The sequence below is a fragment of the Tetrahymena thermophila genome (genome assembly GCF_000189635.1).
Source record: "Tetrahymena thermophila SB210 genomic scaffold scf_8254104, whole genome shotgun sequence".
Lineage (NCBI taxonomy): Eukaryota > Ciliophora > Oligohymenophorea > Hymenostomatida > Tetrahymenidae > Tetrahymena > Tetrahymena thermophila.
Window position 1 is genome coordinate 157,011 of NW_002476052.1, and position 14,673 is coordinate 171,683.

Here is a 14,673-nt window from a genome sequence, read left to right on the forward strand (position 1 = left end):
GGTAATTTTTTTTTAGCAGTCAACTTTTCTTCATTTATTGTTTAGAAATTTAAATAGTATTTTACATACATTTTATAAATAATTTTTCACTTACATTTAAATGGTTAAATGAAATTGTTTTCTATTCATTTTTTTAAAGATATTTTTTGTTTGAGTTTTCTTCATTCAAAAATGAACTGAAAATTTTATTTTTGAAAATGATAAATTATTACCATTCTATATTATTATTTGATTTTGAATTTTATTAATTTTGATTTATGTTATCAATATTTAGATTATCGAAAAATCTATCTGCTATCTATTTAATATTTCTTAAAAAAAGTTAACTAATAAATGATTTAGTAGAAAAATGATTTTTACAATCTAGAAGAAGTAATTAATTATTTATTTTTTTATTAACATTCTTTAAATTCATTTTTATTAATAAAAAAGTTTTTAAACTCTTCTCTTTAATCTCATTCAGTTCTCACTATTTATCTTAAGTAAATTAAATTTATTATTATATTTAATTATTTATTTATTTAATTCTCAAGTTATTTAAAATATTAATTTCTTATTATTTCTTATTTTTTCGTCATTTTTTCTAACTTTTAATTAATAATATACATATCCTCTTCAATATTTAAAAATTAGAAATAATTAAATTTGGGATAAGGGTTCATTAGGCTTAAATTCTGCTTTAGCAAAGTGCAAAAACCTCTTAAATTTGTAACTTGATTGATATTGGGTAAAAATAGTTTATTTGTTGATTATGATATATTTGAATACAAAATGTATTAAAAAATATATTACTCTTTTAATTTTTTTATTTATTAGCTTTTTATTAGAATTTATTTTTCTTTTTATCCTGCTTGTATTTTTTTTCTTTATTAAGATAACTCATATTTATTCATTCATTCTTTCTAACTAACTGATTAATTTATCAATAATTTTCTTCAAAATTTAAAAAGTGGCAATTAAATTGGAAATTAGGGTGCTTTAGGATTAGGTTCTGCTTTAAAAAACTGCACTAATCTCTCCAATTTGTCTCTTAATCTTAGGTAAAATTTATTTTGGATTGTGATATTTTTTTAAACATAAAAATGAATTAAGCAATAAAACTCTTTTAATTTATTAATTGATTGATTTATTGGCTTTTTATTTGATTTCTTTCTCTTTTTATTTTGTTAGTGTTTTTTGATTATTAATTTAACTCATTCGTTTTTTAATTTTCTACTTTTGCTTTGAATATTAATTAATTAAAATCTTTTTATTTCATTTTTTCCTTCTAACTAATAAATTAATCTTTAATTTTCTTCAATATTTTAAAAGTTGTAATTTAGTTGGTGCAATCGGTGTATCTGGTTTAGCTTCAGCTTTATCAAACTGCACTAATATCTCAAATTTGTCTATTGATCTAAGGTAAAAATTCTTTATTTGTTTTGGATTTTGATATTTTTTAATATAAAAATGAATTTAAATGATTAGATCCAACGAATAAAATTATCATAATTTTCTTCAATAAATAAAAAGATGGAATTTAATTTACGATGAAGGAGCATCAGGCTTAGGTTGTGCTTTACCAAACTACACAAATCTCTCAAATCTATCACTTGGGATTGTGTAAAAGCAGTTTATTTATTTTATATTTTTTAATTAAAAATGAATTTAAAACAATAAAACTCTTTTAATTTATTTGTTTATTATCTTTTTATTTGATTTATTTTTTTTTATTCTGTTTGTAATTTTTTTCTCTCTTAATTTAACTTATTCCTTTTTTAATTTTAGACTTTTGCTTTGATAACTAATTAATTTCTTATCATTTAATATTTTTTCTTCATTTCTTAAATGTTACAAGCTAATTAATTATATATTTTTTCTTCAAAATTTAAAAAGTTGCAATAAAATGACTAAGTAAGGTGCTTCAATCTTATATTCTGGTTTAGCAAAGTGCATTAACCTCTCAAATTTGTCTCTTGAAATTGGGCAAAAACTGTTTATTTTTTTTTATGTTTTGATATTTTTATAGCTATTTACGTTGATTTATTTTGGTATCTGAGTTTAAATATTCAAACAAAAATACAAAATAAATAATTTATTTAAATTAATACTTATAAAAATAAATAAAAATAAAAAATAAGTTAATATTTTTTATTTTTTATAATATACATTTTTAAAAATAAATATTAATAATAATTCAACTAATTTAATTATAAAATTAAACTTTAAATAAATTAAATTGATAATTATTTAATCTTTAAAAATATTTTTAAATAAATATTGATAAAAAATATATTTTTTAAAATTAAAAAAGTTTCTAATTATTTCAATTATTAAAAAAAAATGAATCAATATAGATTTTCAAATCTAGACTATGATATGATTTTATTTATGAGTAAAAAATTTTTTTAAAGGTGATTCGCCCTAAAATTATTATTATCAATATTATAGTGTTTCAAACAGCAAAGAAAAAAAACAATATTAAAACTCTGTTCTCAAATTGCCTTTTTCTATAATTGAATAATAAAAGGTTATTTTGTAATAGGAGGTCATTAGGTTAAGTATATTGCTCCACGTTTTGGTTTGGGTATTTAATCATAAAATTTTATAATAATTTATATGATTTAATAATCTAATTAAAATATAAAACTAATCTTAACAATAATTTATTGCTTTCAAAAAGAATTATGCTTATTTTAGAATAATTTCATTCATTCATGAATATAAATTATTATCAATGTAAAAATTTTAATTTTATTATCTAAATTTATTCAATCATTATATTTTATTTTAGCAATTCTATTCACTATTAAAGATTTTTCTAAAACACTTTTTTTTTTGACTAATTTATATTTTGAATGATAAAATGTTGATATTGAAGAATATAATACATCAAAAGAATTATATCATATATCAAAATTTTCTTTTTGTTAAGATTATAACAAATGTGTTTAAACAAGATAAAAAAATTGATTATTATTTGAAGAACATTTTTAAAAATAAAAATTGTTTCAATTTTTGATTTTTTAAATTTTATTCATATAGAATAAATATGATGAGTTTCTCTAAAATCTTATTTTAAAGGAATATCTTAAAATAATATTTAAATAAAATGATATATTTTTCCTTTATATTACAAAGATAGATTTTCTTTTATAAGTAAAAAGATTCAGGATTGAAAGCATGAAGAAATTTATCTTGAGATATAATTCTTTTACATCTATTTTTCTATGTTTTTATTATGTGGAAAAATAGTCTAATTTCAAAAACAATTAAAGTTGGTTTTCTTTCTATTTTCAACCTTACATAAAAAAGAAATCTAAACAAATAAACAAATGATCAATTCATAAATAGAATTTTATTATGTCATACTTCAATCATAGTTAGTAAAAATAAGGTATATCTAGAGAGATATACAAAAAAAATGTTGACTCAATCAGGATCAATAATAGGTAATAAAAAAAAAATTTATATTGTATTAATATTATTATAAATTTTAAATAGATTCTGTAGAATATCTTTGTTATGATAAATATGTTAGGTATTTTTTAAATAGACATTCCAAATTTATTTTAATTCTTTCAAACTATTATTTTTCAAATAGTATATGTAATGATTTTATTTATTTTAAAAAATTAAATTTTTCATATTCTCGTTATATTTGATTTGATGATACCTAGACATATTTGACTGTATAACCTATACAAATTTTGAAAATTGTTATTATTTATGTCTAACTTTAAAGTAGAAAAGATAAATTTGAGTTAATTTTATTTTTGAGCAGAAATAATCAAAGAGTTAATGAATTAGTTAATTGATCAGAAAATTTATTATCAAACAATAAAAATCTCTTCAATAAATTTAATTTTTTTCAAAAATTGACAATTTCTAACCTTACAAAAGCGATTTAGTAGATCAAACAAAACAAGGATGTTTGGTTTAAAAACAATCTTTGAAATCAAGAAAAATACATAATTTATATTATAAAAAAAATTAAATTTCAAATAGTTATAAAAGATATGAAAATTATTGCTATTATTGCTCTCTTGGCTGTTACTGCCTCCGCATCTTTGTTAGAAGACAAGTGCTTCATGAATGCTGCTGGTAAAACTGTATTCACTGTTGCTAACACTCTTAAAGAAATTACCAGTATTGAGAACTTAGATTAATATGAAACAATTTTGGCTTAAGTTGCTGAATTAAAGGCTGCTTACACCATGTGCAATATCTAAGACAAGATCCCCAACACCTCCGTTAGTAAAATCCTCCAAAATTTAGGAGTTGGTGATCTCCTACTTTCTAAGTGCACATAAGACTTAGGTGGCTTTTTCTTGATCGTTAGCTCTATTATTGAAGATCACTCAAACATTCCTACTGATATTGTTGGTGTTATCGCTGCTGCACTTATGGGAAAATCAGCTTACGGTGACTGTGGTCAATTCATCGCTTTCCTCAAATAACTTTGAAAAACATATTATCAATGATTAATGAAATATTTGTTGTATTAAAAAGTTAGTTATAAAACTTTTTAATATTTTTTTATTGATTTTTTTTGAATTAATAATTAAAATTAAACAATCAAACAAAAAATTAAGTTATTCGAAGGTACCAATTAATATTTTTTTAATTTTTACATATAAATAATTTAAAGTAAACAATCAAAATTTAAAATATTATGCAATACAACAACAAAAAATCCTCCTACATTATTTATTTTTAATCCATTTAATACTGTTTAAAAACAAAATTATTGAGAAAAGTTAAATGTTTTTGGTACAATATGTTTAATTATTTCATACAACCAATTAATTAATATTTCTTTATGAAATAAAAAATTTTATATATTTAATAAAATCGAAATTACATGGAATATTATGAAAAATATTTTAAAAATAAACTGTTTACAAAATAAATACAAACAAATCAAAGATTCAAGTAAAATATTTGGTGATAAATTAATCAAAAATAAATTAATTCTGTCTTAGAAAAATTTAAAACCAACATTAAACTCCTTTTTTTTAAATAGGGAGAATCAGATTAGATTAAATTAAATTTTTCAGAATTTTGACTGGTTGTATTCTATTAATCGACAGTTTATTGATTAATAATTGATTACTTTTAGATATTTATTTTTATTAGCATTTTTGCAAAATTAGCAAAAAAAAATAAAACTTACGCTAAAAAAGCATAAAAAACCATTTCAATTATAATCTTCAAATAAAAAAGTTTTTATTAAGTTTAATCAATTTTTATCTTAAGTTACAATCTATGCACATTTATACTATCACTACTTAAATTTAGATTTTTATGAAAATGAAAAAAATAATGTAAATCTCGTTCAAAGTTTTAGTAATAAATAACTAAGATACATTTCTCTCTCCTTTCCATAAACTTGGAGTTGTTTAAATAAAAAAATAATTTCATTAAGATTATACACATTTAGATAATAGATTTTATATAATTTTAAAATCAATAAAAAATAATAGAATATACATTAATTCATATTTTTTTCCTTAGTTTTTATTCAAAAATTTAATTTAAATAAGCTGTGTACAAAAGCACTCAATAAATAAATTTTGTACACTAATTTATCGATTTTAAGGGCGCATAGTACGAGCTAGTGAGCACTGTGCCTGTGCATATACCATAAATTACTTATAAATATCTTTATGTATTTGCTTTTTATTGATTATTTTAAGATTAAAAATAAGAGTAAAAAATTAAACTTTAAATCTAAACAAGTTTCAAATATTATTTTAATATCAAAAATAAAAAAGTTAAAAAAGCCATGTAGAATAATTATAAATTTCAAAATTTAAATTTATAATTTGTATCAAATATTAAAAATTGAAAAATAATTAAATAGTTGAAATTGAAAAACATTCAAAAAATATATTAGAAGAAATAGTCATTTCAAGTAGATTAATAGGGTCTTTAATTTATTGGAAAAAAAGCAATTATCTAAAGACTAACAATATAGATAGTTAGTTTATTAAATTAATAAATAGTAAGTAGAATTGTTCCAAAACATGTATTATGTTGTTTGGTTTATTTTGGGAAATTAAGCATACTATAAGTGATTTTAATTTTAATACATTTAGTTAGAAAATGAAAGGAAGAAATTAATGAAATTTATAGAATATGTAAATAAAATAATATTTACCTACTAAAATAAAGTAATTAATATATAAAGTTAGATGATAAAAAAGGTAAAAGAGTATCTTGATCATTTAGGATACTTCAAAGCAAGCAAAGAGGCAAGAAACACATTTTTAGGAGTAATATTAGTTAAGTTTGGAACAGGAGCAATAGGAATATGGGGCATCATCAATATATATTTTTTCTCCTTCTATAAGCAAGTATAATTCAATTTTTTCCATTTTACATTCGAATTTGAATCATAGAAATTTGAAAAATAATTAAGCAAAATTAGTTAAGAATAACATTCTATAAAATATTAGAATGATGATAATTTAAGGATGAGTGAGTTTGTCTTCTTAATTACATTTGCCGCAATTCCTATGAGTGTTATAGCCATATTTTCAGTTCGAATTGCTTAGATATATGGTTTTGAAAAAATTATTAGATCAGCGATGATTATTAATCCGATCAGCATCATGTTAGGATCAACGCAAGATAATTTTTACACTTTTGCTTTATTTAACACATTCATAGCAAGTATATGCTTTGGATCTACAGTGATGCCTATCCTCTACTGTCTTTGGAGCCATTTCCCTACTAAAACTGGAAATACAACAGGAGTTGCTTTGGCAAGTTTTGGTCTAGCTACTTTTTTTTACAGTATATTTGCTACTTATATTGTAAACCCATAAAATCTACCTGCAACTATTGAATACATTGAAGGATAATAAGTAAATATAATTAAAGCAAGCAATTTTCATGCATTATTTTCTAATCTACTTATATCCAATCAAGTCCTTATTATTTTATAATGAATAAATTCTATTTCATAATTATATTAAACTTAAAAAGCTGCCATACAATTCATTTAATTAAAACCAAATAGTTCTTTATAAATACCAAAAACCCTTATAATAAATTAAATAAATAGAGAATATCTAAAAAGTATTATTTACAAACCTACAAATGCAAAAATAAACATACTTCACATTAACTATCACATAATATGTAAATGATCAGATAAAAATTATAATAACTAGAAATAATTTTGAAGTATAAGTAATTTATGATAATAGGAAATGATTATTAGTAACAAGGATAACCTTCATTCGATTAATGATTAATAAAAACAAATCAATTTTAGGATTAATGAAGAGTATACAAGAAGGATCAATACAAAAATTTTTATTTCATTTGAAGAGGAAGTACTAATGATCGATACAACATTTCTTTAATTTATTCTCCACATTATTAATGATCTATCAAGCTTAATAATAGATTGATTACAATCATCATCAATATAAATTATCATTAATGATAATTAAAAATCAATAACTGTAGTCTCATTTATTATTGATGATGATAATAAGAAACATTCACGAATTTTTATTTTAAAAAATGGAGAGCTTTAAAGTATGATAGTTTAATAAGTTGTCATCTATAATTTAGACAAGCTATTTATAAAATAGATTAAATAATATGAGTATCAAAAGAATAGTATATAAGGTTAAATTTTCTTTTACTTTTATTAAAAAGATAGTATTATTTAATATGTTGATTTATCATATATTGAAAAAATAAGACTTTTTTGGCATATTTTTATTTTGCTTTTTAATAATGATAGCATTGAATTTTATAAAATTTATTTATTATTAGTGATTTTTGAATACAATATTGAATTTGATAAGATTCAGCATCATATATTTAAAAATTTTTTATATCAATCAATAACTTTGAAAAATACTTATCAAACTTTTTTAATTTATAAATATATTCAACTGATATATTTACTTATTTATTAAGTTAAATGTTAATTAATTAGACCTATTATTTGTTTGAAGAAGTTGTAAACTAGAATGTCCCATCAATGGTTTTTTGGATAGGATTTATTTAATTACTATTTTGTATTCCAGGAGCTTTTTTGATTTCAAATAATAAAGAAAGTGAGTCTCTGCTGAATGAAGAAAACGAAGAAAATGATGAAAAAGATTTAGAGATGAATTTGTTAGGAAGCAGTTTTGAGAAAAATATTGTTGTTTAAGAGGAAGAATATAAGTATAATTAATTTCAATAAGGTGTAATGATTCTTGAATAGCAAAATAGTCATTAATTATTTAACAATTAATAGAATTAATAAAAATAAAACTCTGATAGAAAAATAAGCTCAACTCCCTCCAACAAGCAAAGGAAGAAATCTATTTCATAGTAATATCTTTTGGAGTGGCATGCCCAAGTTCTCCACACTCAATTCTCAAATAATTCAGCAGATAAAGTTTAGAGCAACTAATAAATAACTTCTCTTAATTAAATACCATATGAAAATAACCATAAATAATAAAAAACTTCAATTACTAAATTGTAAGATAAATAATTTTAATAAACAGCAAACTAAATCAGTGATAGTCCTTAGCAAGCTTAGCAATATAAGGTTAAGTAACAAGAGTAAAACTAAGAATTTAAAGATTAAAATCAGGAATAAAATTAAGTTATTGAACATAATTAGCAATAGAATGATCAATAAAAGTAAGATTCGATACTATAATTTGAAAGTAACTGCACATTTCACTCTGACCTCACTCTTATGGATGCTATAAAATCAAAACCTTTCAAGATAATTTATGTTTCAACTTTTCTGCTCAGCTGCTTCTCTCTTTTTATTTCAATTAATTTTAAAACATATGGATTAACTAAAATAAACGATGATCATTTTCTTACTTATATTATTACTTTTAGTACTCTAATTAGCAGTATTTCAAATATAGGCTGGGGATATTTAGTGGATAAATACAATTTCAAACTAGTTTATCTCAGATTAATTCTTGTCATTTTAGCTGCAGGATTCCTATTTCCAATATTTTCTGACAGTAAAATAGGTTTTTACATGTAATATCAAACAATTTATTTTTAATTTTAGTGATTCGAAAGCCTAGCTTTTAATATTTTGTTTATTTAATTTTCATGGTGCTCAAATACAATTCTCAATCCTTAAACATTTTTAGAGGACCAATTAGGAATATCTAAAATCTAATCTAACAAAAACTTACCTTAATATTTCTTTAAATTTTTTAAATATTATTTAAAAATTCACAATGAATTCAAAAAAATAAATATTAAAGATTTAGAAATAATTGTTGTTGTATTAAGGATTAGAAAAATGAGCGAAAACGATATATTGTTAAAAAAATAAATAATTTAAAATTAAATTTTGTTTCTTTTAAAAAAAGATTTTTTTAGATTTTAAGTGCTAGCGAAAGAGGACTTTACACAATAATAGGACCTGGTTTAGTAAAAATATTTGGGATGAAACTTGGAGCAGAGTTGTTCCCTGTGAAAAGTACATCCTTTTTCTTGGCTTTGGTAGTTCTGCCAGTTATTCAATTTTTTATGCTAAAGTTTTTTGACTATGATGAAACAATTCATATCTTATTAGTGGGAATTGTTGCTTCATATTTTTTAAGCAACCAGTTATAATAATAATACGATTTTAGGAACATAACTTACTAAGAAAAATAAAAGAATAGAGTTTGAAAAATAAAGAAAAACCTACCAGGAAATAAATCTCCTTATATTAATTTAATTGCTAGTAAAAATTGCATATTTTTTTGATTCGTCTTGCAAAAATAGATTATTATTAACTGAATTTCAATGTAGTATTTTATTATCCTTCCTTTTTTAAAAAATTGATTTTCAGTCAATTCACTTTGAAGATATTTTAATTTGTTTCAAATTAAAACTTAAAATCAATCTGAAATGGAAATTAAGAAATCTATAAAAAACTTTATTTGGTATTTATGAAGTAAGTTAGAACAATAACAATCAAATTATTATAAAAATAATAATCTTAGCTAATAGAAAGCAGTAATAGCAACAGTCTAAAAATTCATATTATTTAAAATAAATACACCGAAAATTTACAAAAAAATTAGCTTACAAAATTTTATTTATGAAGTATTTTTTACTTCTGATATTAATTTTAATTTGCCTATTTTTTATATTTTATATTTCAGTTTCTATTTTAGTTATGAAAATATAATATTTTTTTTATAATAGATTGTTAAAATAAATTTACTAAACAAACTATTAAATAAAATTTATTTTGAAAACTTAAAGAGGTATATATTTCTTGTTTTTCTTTTAGCTATTTATTATATAATTTCTATTTCACTGTTTAATTTTTAATAACTTTTTGATGAATTCATGAACTGTTGTTTAGCATATCTATAACTAGTCATCAATTTATTTAAGAAATTGATCAAGAACTTAAATATTATATTTTTACTAAAAATGTTTATAAAATTGAGTGATCAATTTTAGAGCCAGTTTTAACTTCCTAATTTCTTATTTAAAGGAAGAATTTCCAAAATAAATTTACTAGATTATTAATTTTGGTTTTTAGTCTTATTTGATTACGCAAACTAATTTAACTAAATTAGGTTATTAGTTTGTTTGATATATTTCAAAAAAAAAAAAAACTAAAAATAGAAAAATTAAAAATAGACAAGAATGTATAATTATTCATTAGATAATCATGTAAAAAGCTATTTATTTTAAAAATTTATTTGAAATATATGATGAAATTTTATACAAATTGTTAGCAAAATATATAATATGCTTAATTAAATATATTTTTTCATTGAAAATAGGAAAGGATCTATTTTCAAATTAATAAATAAATGATTTTTATTATAGAATTAATGTATGAATGATAGTTTTAATTTGTTATAATTTATTTAGCTTGCTAATATTTATTTTAGTAATTTTATTTATTTTATCATCAAGCTGTTTATATATTAAACCATATTTAATCAATTTTTTTTTAAAAGAGATTTCTATGGAATCATGTGGAAAAATACGGTCAAAGAAATATTATCAATTTAAGTTAGTAAACCGTTAAGATTATGACTCAATGAGTTACAAGTTATTTATTAATAGGTTATTTTAGTAAATTTAAAATCAACAATTTAATTTATTCTGTAATTATAAATTAAATTTCATTCATGTTTCGGTTAGTAATATAGTTTTCTATAGTGGTTGAATGATTTATTATTTGTTTGGTTAATAAAATTGTCTGATTAATTTAGTTATGATGTATTTGTTTGTATGGGTGTATGTATGTATATTTGTTTTTTATGTGTATGAAAGTGGAAAATTTAAATAATAGCTTCAATCAGTAAATTATTGTATAGATTTCATTTACAAAATATTCTATTGAGAGAGTTAACAATATGGCCTTTCAGTTTGTTTATTTGTTTGTTTAAAGAAAATAATGTAGATAGTTGGTAAGATAGATTAATTAGTTATTTCAGCTAAAGTACTCTTCTAATTAAAGTTTTTGTTCATATAACTTTTCAATTAGAACCTGTATAACGCAAATTTAGGATTTGTCTTGAATATTTTCATAGGCATCGAAGACGCGATTGAACTAGTCTTCGATCGATCTATATTCCTTCACTATAAGGTGAAAGTTTTAGCAGACTTCGTGCTTTCTGCATCTACTAAAATTATCACATAAGTGTTTTAGCTGCAAAGCATCCTCTTGGTATGAGAATGATTCCAGAGATGACGACATTGAAGAGACAGATTTATTTTTATTGTTAGGAGATTCATCAAAGTTGGAGAGTGATGACTGGTGATGGTTGAGTTCTTGTCTCGACTCAAGAATCCTGTCATGAAGGTTTGAGTAATTTTGAGACAAGTTAATGATTTGTGCACGTAATCTTTCGATCAATGAATGAGAGTTGCTTTAAGCATTCATAACTTTCATTAGCATATTTTTTATTTGTTTGTTTGTTTATTTATTTATTTACTACGTAGTTTTTTTTTAGATTCTTAATTATTAATTTAGTTGAATTAAAAATTTTTATAAGGATATTTGCTAACAAATTTAAAGGGATTTGAAAAAGTAAATAAGTAATTAGATAAACTCATTCATACAGACAGTCAGTCAAGTAAATTCGCTTATAAGAATCTATGATAACTATCTCACTCACAATCCCATAGATTCATTCATTAATTCATTTATTAATTCCCACATTCACTTATCAATCAATCGCTTACTTTTTGCATGATAAATTATAAAAGATAATTCAAAATTTATTGATTGATTCGTGAATTAATAGAATGATTCCTTTAGTTTTTTTATCATATTAGTCTTTTCAAACTAATTCTCCACTTATAATCATATAATCTAACCATGTATTTGTTAACCAATTTTTAAGTAGTCTCATAGGTTATAACCACTAAAGCAATAAAATTATCATTTTTCCTTAGTCATCTAGTACTATTTCACAGCCAAATTAATAATCAAAAATTTAAAATCCAGCATTTCTAAAAAAAGCACTCTAGCTTACTATGTTTAAAAATCATCTCACAGACATAATTGATTTGAATACTCGATATAAATAGATCATGCTTGTTTTTATTTTTATTTAGTATTTTATAAAATTTACTGAACTCATTATCTTACACTTTATAAGGTTTTGATAGAAACCCATTGTAGATTAGTAAAATTTAGGCTGGTTGATTTCCTATTCATCATTTATGTATTATGTGCTTGCTTGCTATATATTTTAAGGATTTATTTCAAGCATTAATTGCATTATTATTCCTAAAAAGTCTATAAATTATTTAAATCTCTTTCTCAAAAAACTCATTGATGGAAAAAGAGTATTTAAATATATATTATGATGCAAGCCTTTTTTGAATTGATCTTGGTAAATTTATTTAATAAAACATTGATTGTTGCTAAATTAATGTATTAATATATAAAAGTAGTAAGACTTATTTACCTTTTTTAAATTTGATGAGAGATATGAATTAAAATATTAGCATAAAATGAATGAAAATAACAAAGAAAATAAGAAAAATAATTAATTTGTGTATTTATAACTAAAGTTACTTAGCTTTACTAAAAAATTATCTAGAAGCTATTTTTCCTTTTTCTATTTTTTCTTTTCAAAATGAAATAGAAAATGAAAACTTTATTTATTAATGGTCATTTTTAAAAATGATTCTAATTACTCATTTTTCTTGCTTTGCAGCTCAATTTTAGTTAATTTTTTGGTGGTTATCTTTGAAAGACTGAAAAAGCAATCTTACAAAATAATAACCAGTCAGATTATCATATTAGATTTTATTAGCCTTACAATAAAATCATAATAAAAAAATTTATTTACACATTAAAGACTGTAATAAATTTGATAGAATAAGTAAAAACACTTATCCCAACTAAGAAATAATACACCAACATCAAGTAATCAATTCATAGAAAACAACAATTTAAATTACCAAAATAAAAAATTATCAATATTTTTGTATTCAATTAGCGCATTTAATAATAAATTATAAAAAATATTTTAAATTTTTTTACTCTTTTTTAACAATAGAAATATTTTATTAAAATGGCTTTTTATTTCAAAGTATTTACAAAAGCATAAATTTTCTTAATGATTTAAATTATTTTGAAAATATGAAAATATAAAGAAATGGAATTTAGAAACTTAAGATATTTTATGAGTCTATCAGTTTATTATTTAATGTAAACACGGTTATGCAATTCTGAATTTTAAATAATCCTAAAATACCAAATTACACTTCTTTATATGTTTATTTCTTAATTTAAAACATGCATGTATGTAATAAACATAATTCGTTTAAATTTATCCATCCAATTATTTTAGCCAACTGTTTGAATACTTAAATAAACCTTACAGTATGAAATATGAAATAAATAAAAATTTATTTTATTCTAAATTATAAATCAGAATTATGTTATAGCTTGAAATATTACTAACAGATAAATAATCTATATTATATGATAGTAATTGCGTTTTGGCTATATTAATAAAGACTAAAAAGGATCTTAACTGAGAACGTTAAGTTTAAAATTTAAGAATTAAAAGTTAGCTGTTCAAATAATAACATAACCTAATAAAAGAAAAAACTCTCAGAATATATTTATTACAATATAGAATAAATATATTATTAGTCAGCAGTTTAGTGATGATGGTTTTTTAATTAGATATAAAGGATATATGTAATATGATCAAAAACTCAATTCTTTTTATAGTAAATTTTTGGTTGAGCTAGAAAATAATTAGTATAAGTTATATGTTATAGAATAGATAAAGTAAGTTAATTTATATTTTTATAGTAATAGCCAATAATCAGAAGATAAAATGAGTATTATCTAGGATACGGCATATAAATTATAACTAATTATAGGGAAATTTTTAGAATAGAATGTACTGAAAACCAATAATTACTTGAAATTCACTGATAATTTAATATATTTACTAGTCATAAATTAAATCAGCACCTAATTGAGCTAGCATAGTTATTATTTACATTTCACTAGAATTGATAAAAGTTGATAAAATTGACAACTTAAGAGTCTAATCATTAAAACATATTAATATCAATTAATAGTTTCTAAATTGTAAAAAATATTTGAAAAACTGCTGTATTATGATTAATAAATGCTTAATAGATTGATTTTTGATTGATATAATGAATTGAAGATGAATTTTAATATATTTAAAATATGATCTAATA

The 14,673-nt window shown here is 20.9% G+C and overlaps 4 protein-coding genes across 4 annotated transcripts; 3 read left to right on the forward strand and 1 right to left on the reverse strand. All coding sequences in view use genetic code 6, as the record gives it.

Moving 5' to 3' along the window:
• Positions 1 to 241: 241 nt before the first annotated feature.
• On the forward strand, positions 242 to 2,038 carry TTHERM_000713219 (hypothetical protein; the record flags this gene model as incomplete). The annotated part of the gene is made up of 7 exons (XM_012800530.1): positions 242 to 372; positions 433 to 482; positions 634 to 727; positions 951 to 1,040; positions 1,312 to 1,401; positions 1,513 to 1,602; positions 1,876 to 2,038. Exons 1-7 carry the CDS (start codon positions 350 to 352, stop codon positions 2,036 to 2,038), a joined length of 600 nt encoding a protein of 199 aa, XP_012655984.1. The 5' UTR covers positions 242 to 349.
• A 1,960-nt stretch (positions 2,039 to 3,998) lies between these two features.
• TTHERM_00713220 (hypothetical protein) lies at positions 3,999 to 4,445 on the forward strand (the record flags this gene model as incomplete). Its single annotated transcript, XM_001025874.1, has 1 exon — positions 3,999 to 4,445. The coding sequence occupies one exon, from the start codon at positions 3,999 to 4,001 to the stop codon at positions 4,443 to 4,445; it is 447 nt and encodes a 148-aa protein (XP_001025874.1).
• A 1,731-nt stretch (positions 4,446 to 6,176) lies between these two features.
• TTHERM_00713240 (MFS transporter) lies at positions 6,177 to 9,648 on the forward strand (the record flags this gene model as incomplete). The annotated part of the gene is made up of 4 exons (XM_001025876.2): positions 6,177 to 6,338; positions 6,441 to 6,851; positions 7,943 to 9,003; positions 9,345 to 9,648. The coding sequence occupies 4 exons, from the start codon at positions 6,177 to 6,179 to the stop codon at positions 9,646 to 9,648; spliced, it is 1,938 nt and encodes a 645-aa protein (XP_001025876.2).
• A 1,774-nt stretch (positions 9,649 to 11,422) lies between these two features.
• TTHERM_00713250 (hypothetical protein) lies at positions 11,423 to 11,890 on the reverse strand (the record flags this gene model as incomplete). Its single annotated transcript, XM_001025877.3, has 1 exon — positions 11,423 to 11,890. One exon carries the CDS (start codon positions 11,888 to 11,890, stop codon positions 11,423 to 11,425), a length of 468 nt encoding a protein of 155 aa, XP_001025877.1.
• Positions 11,891 to 14,673: the final 2,783 nt, after the last annotated feature.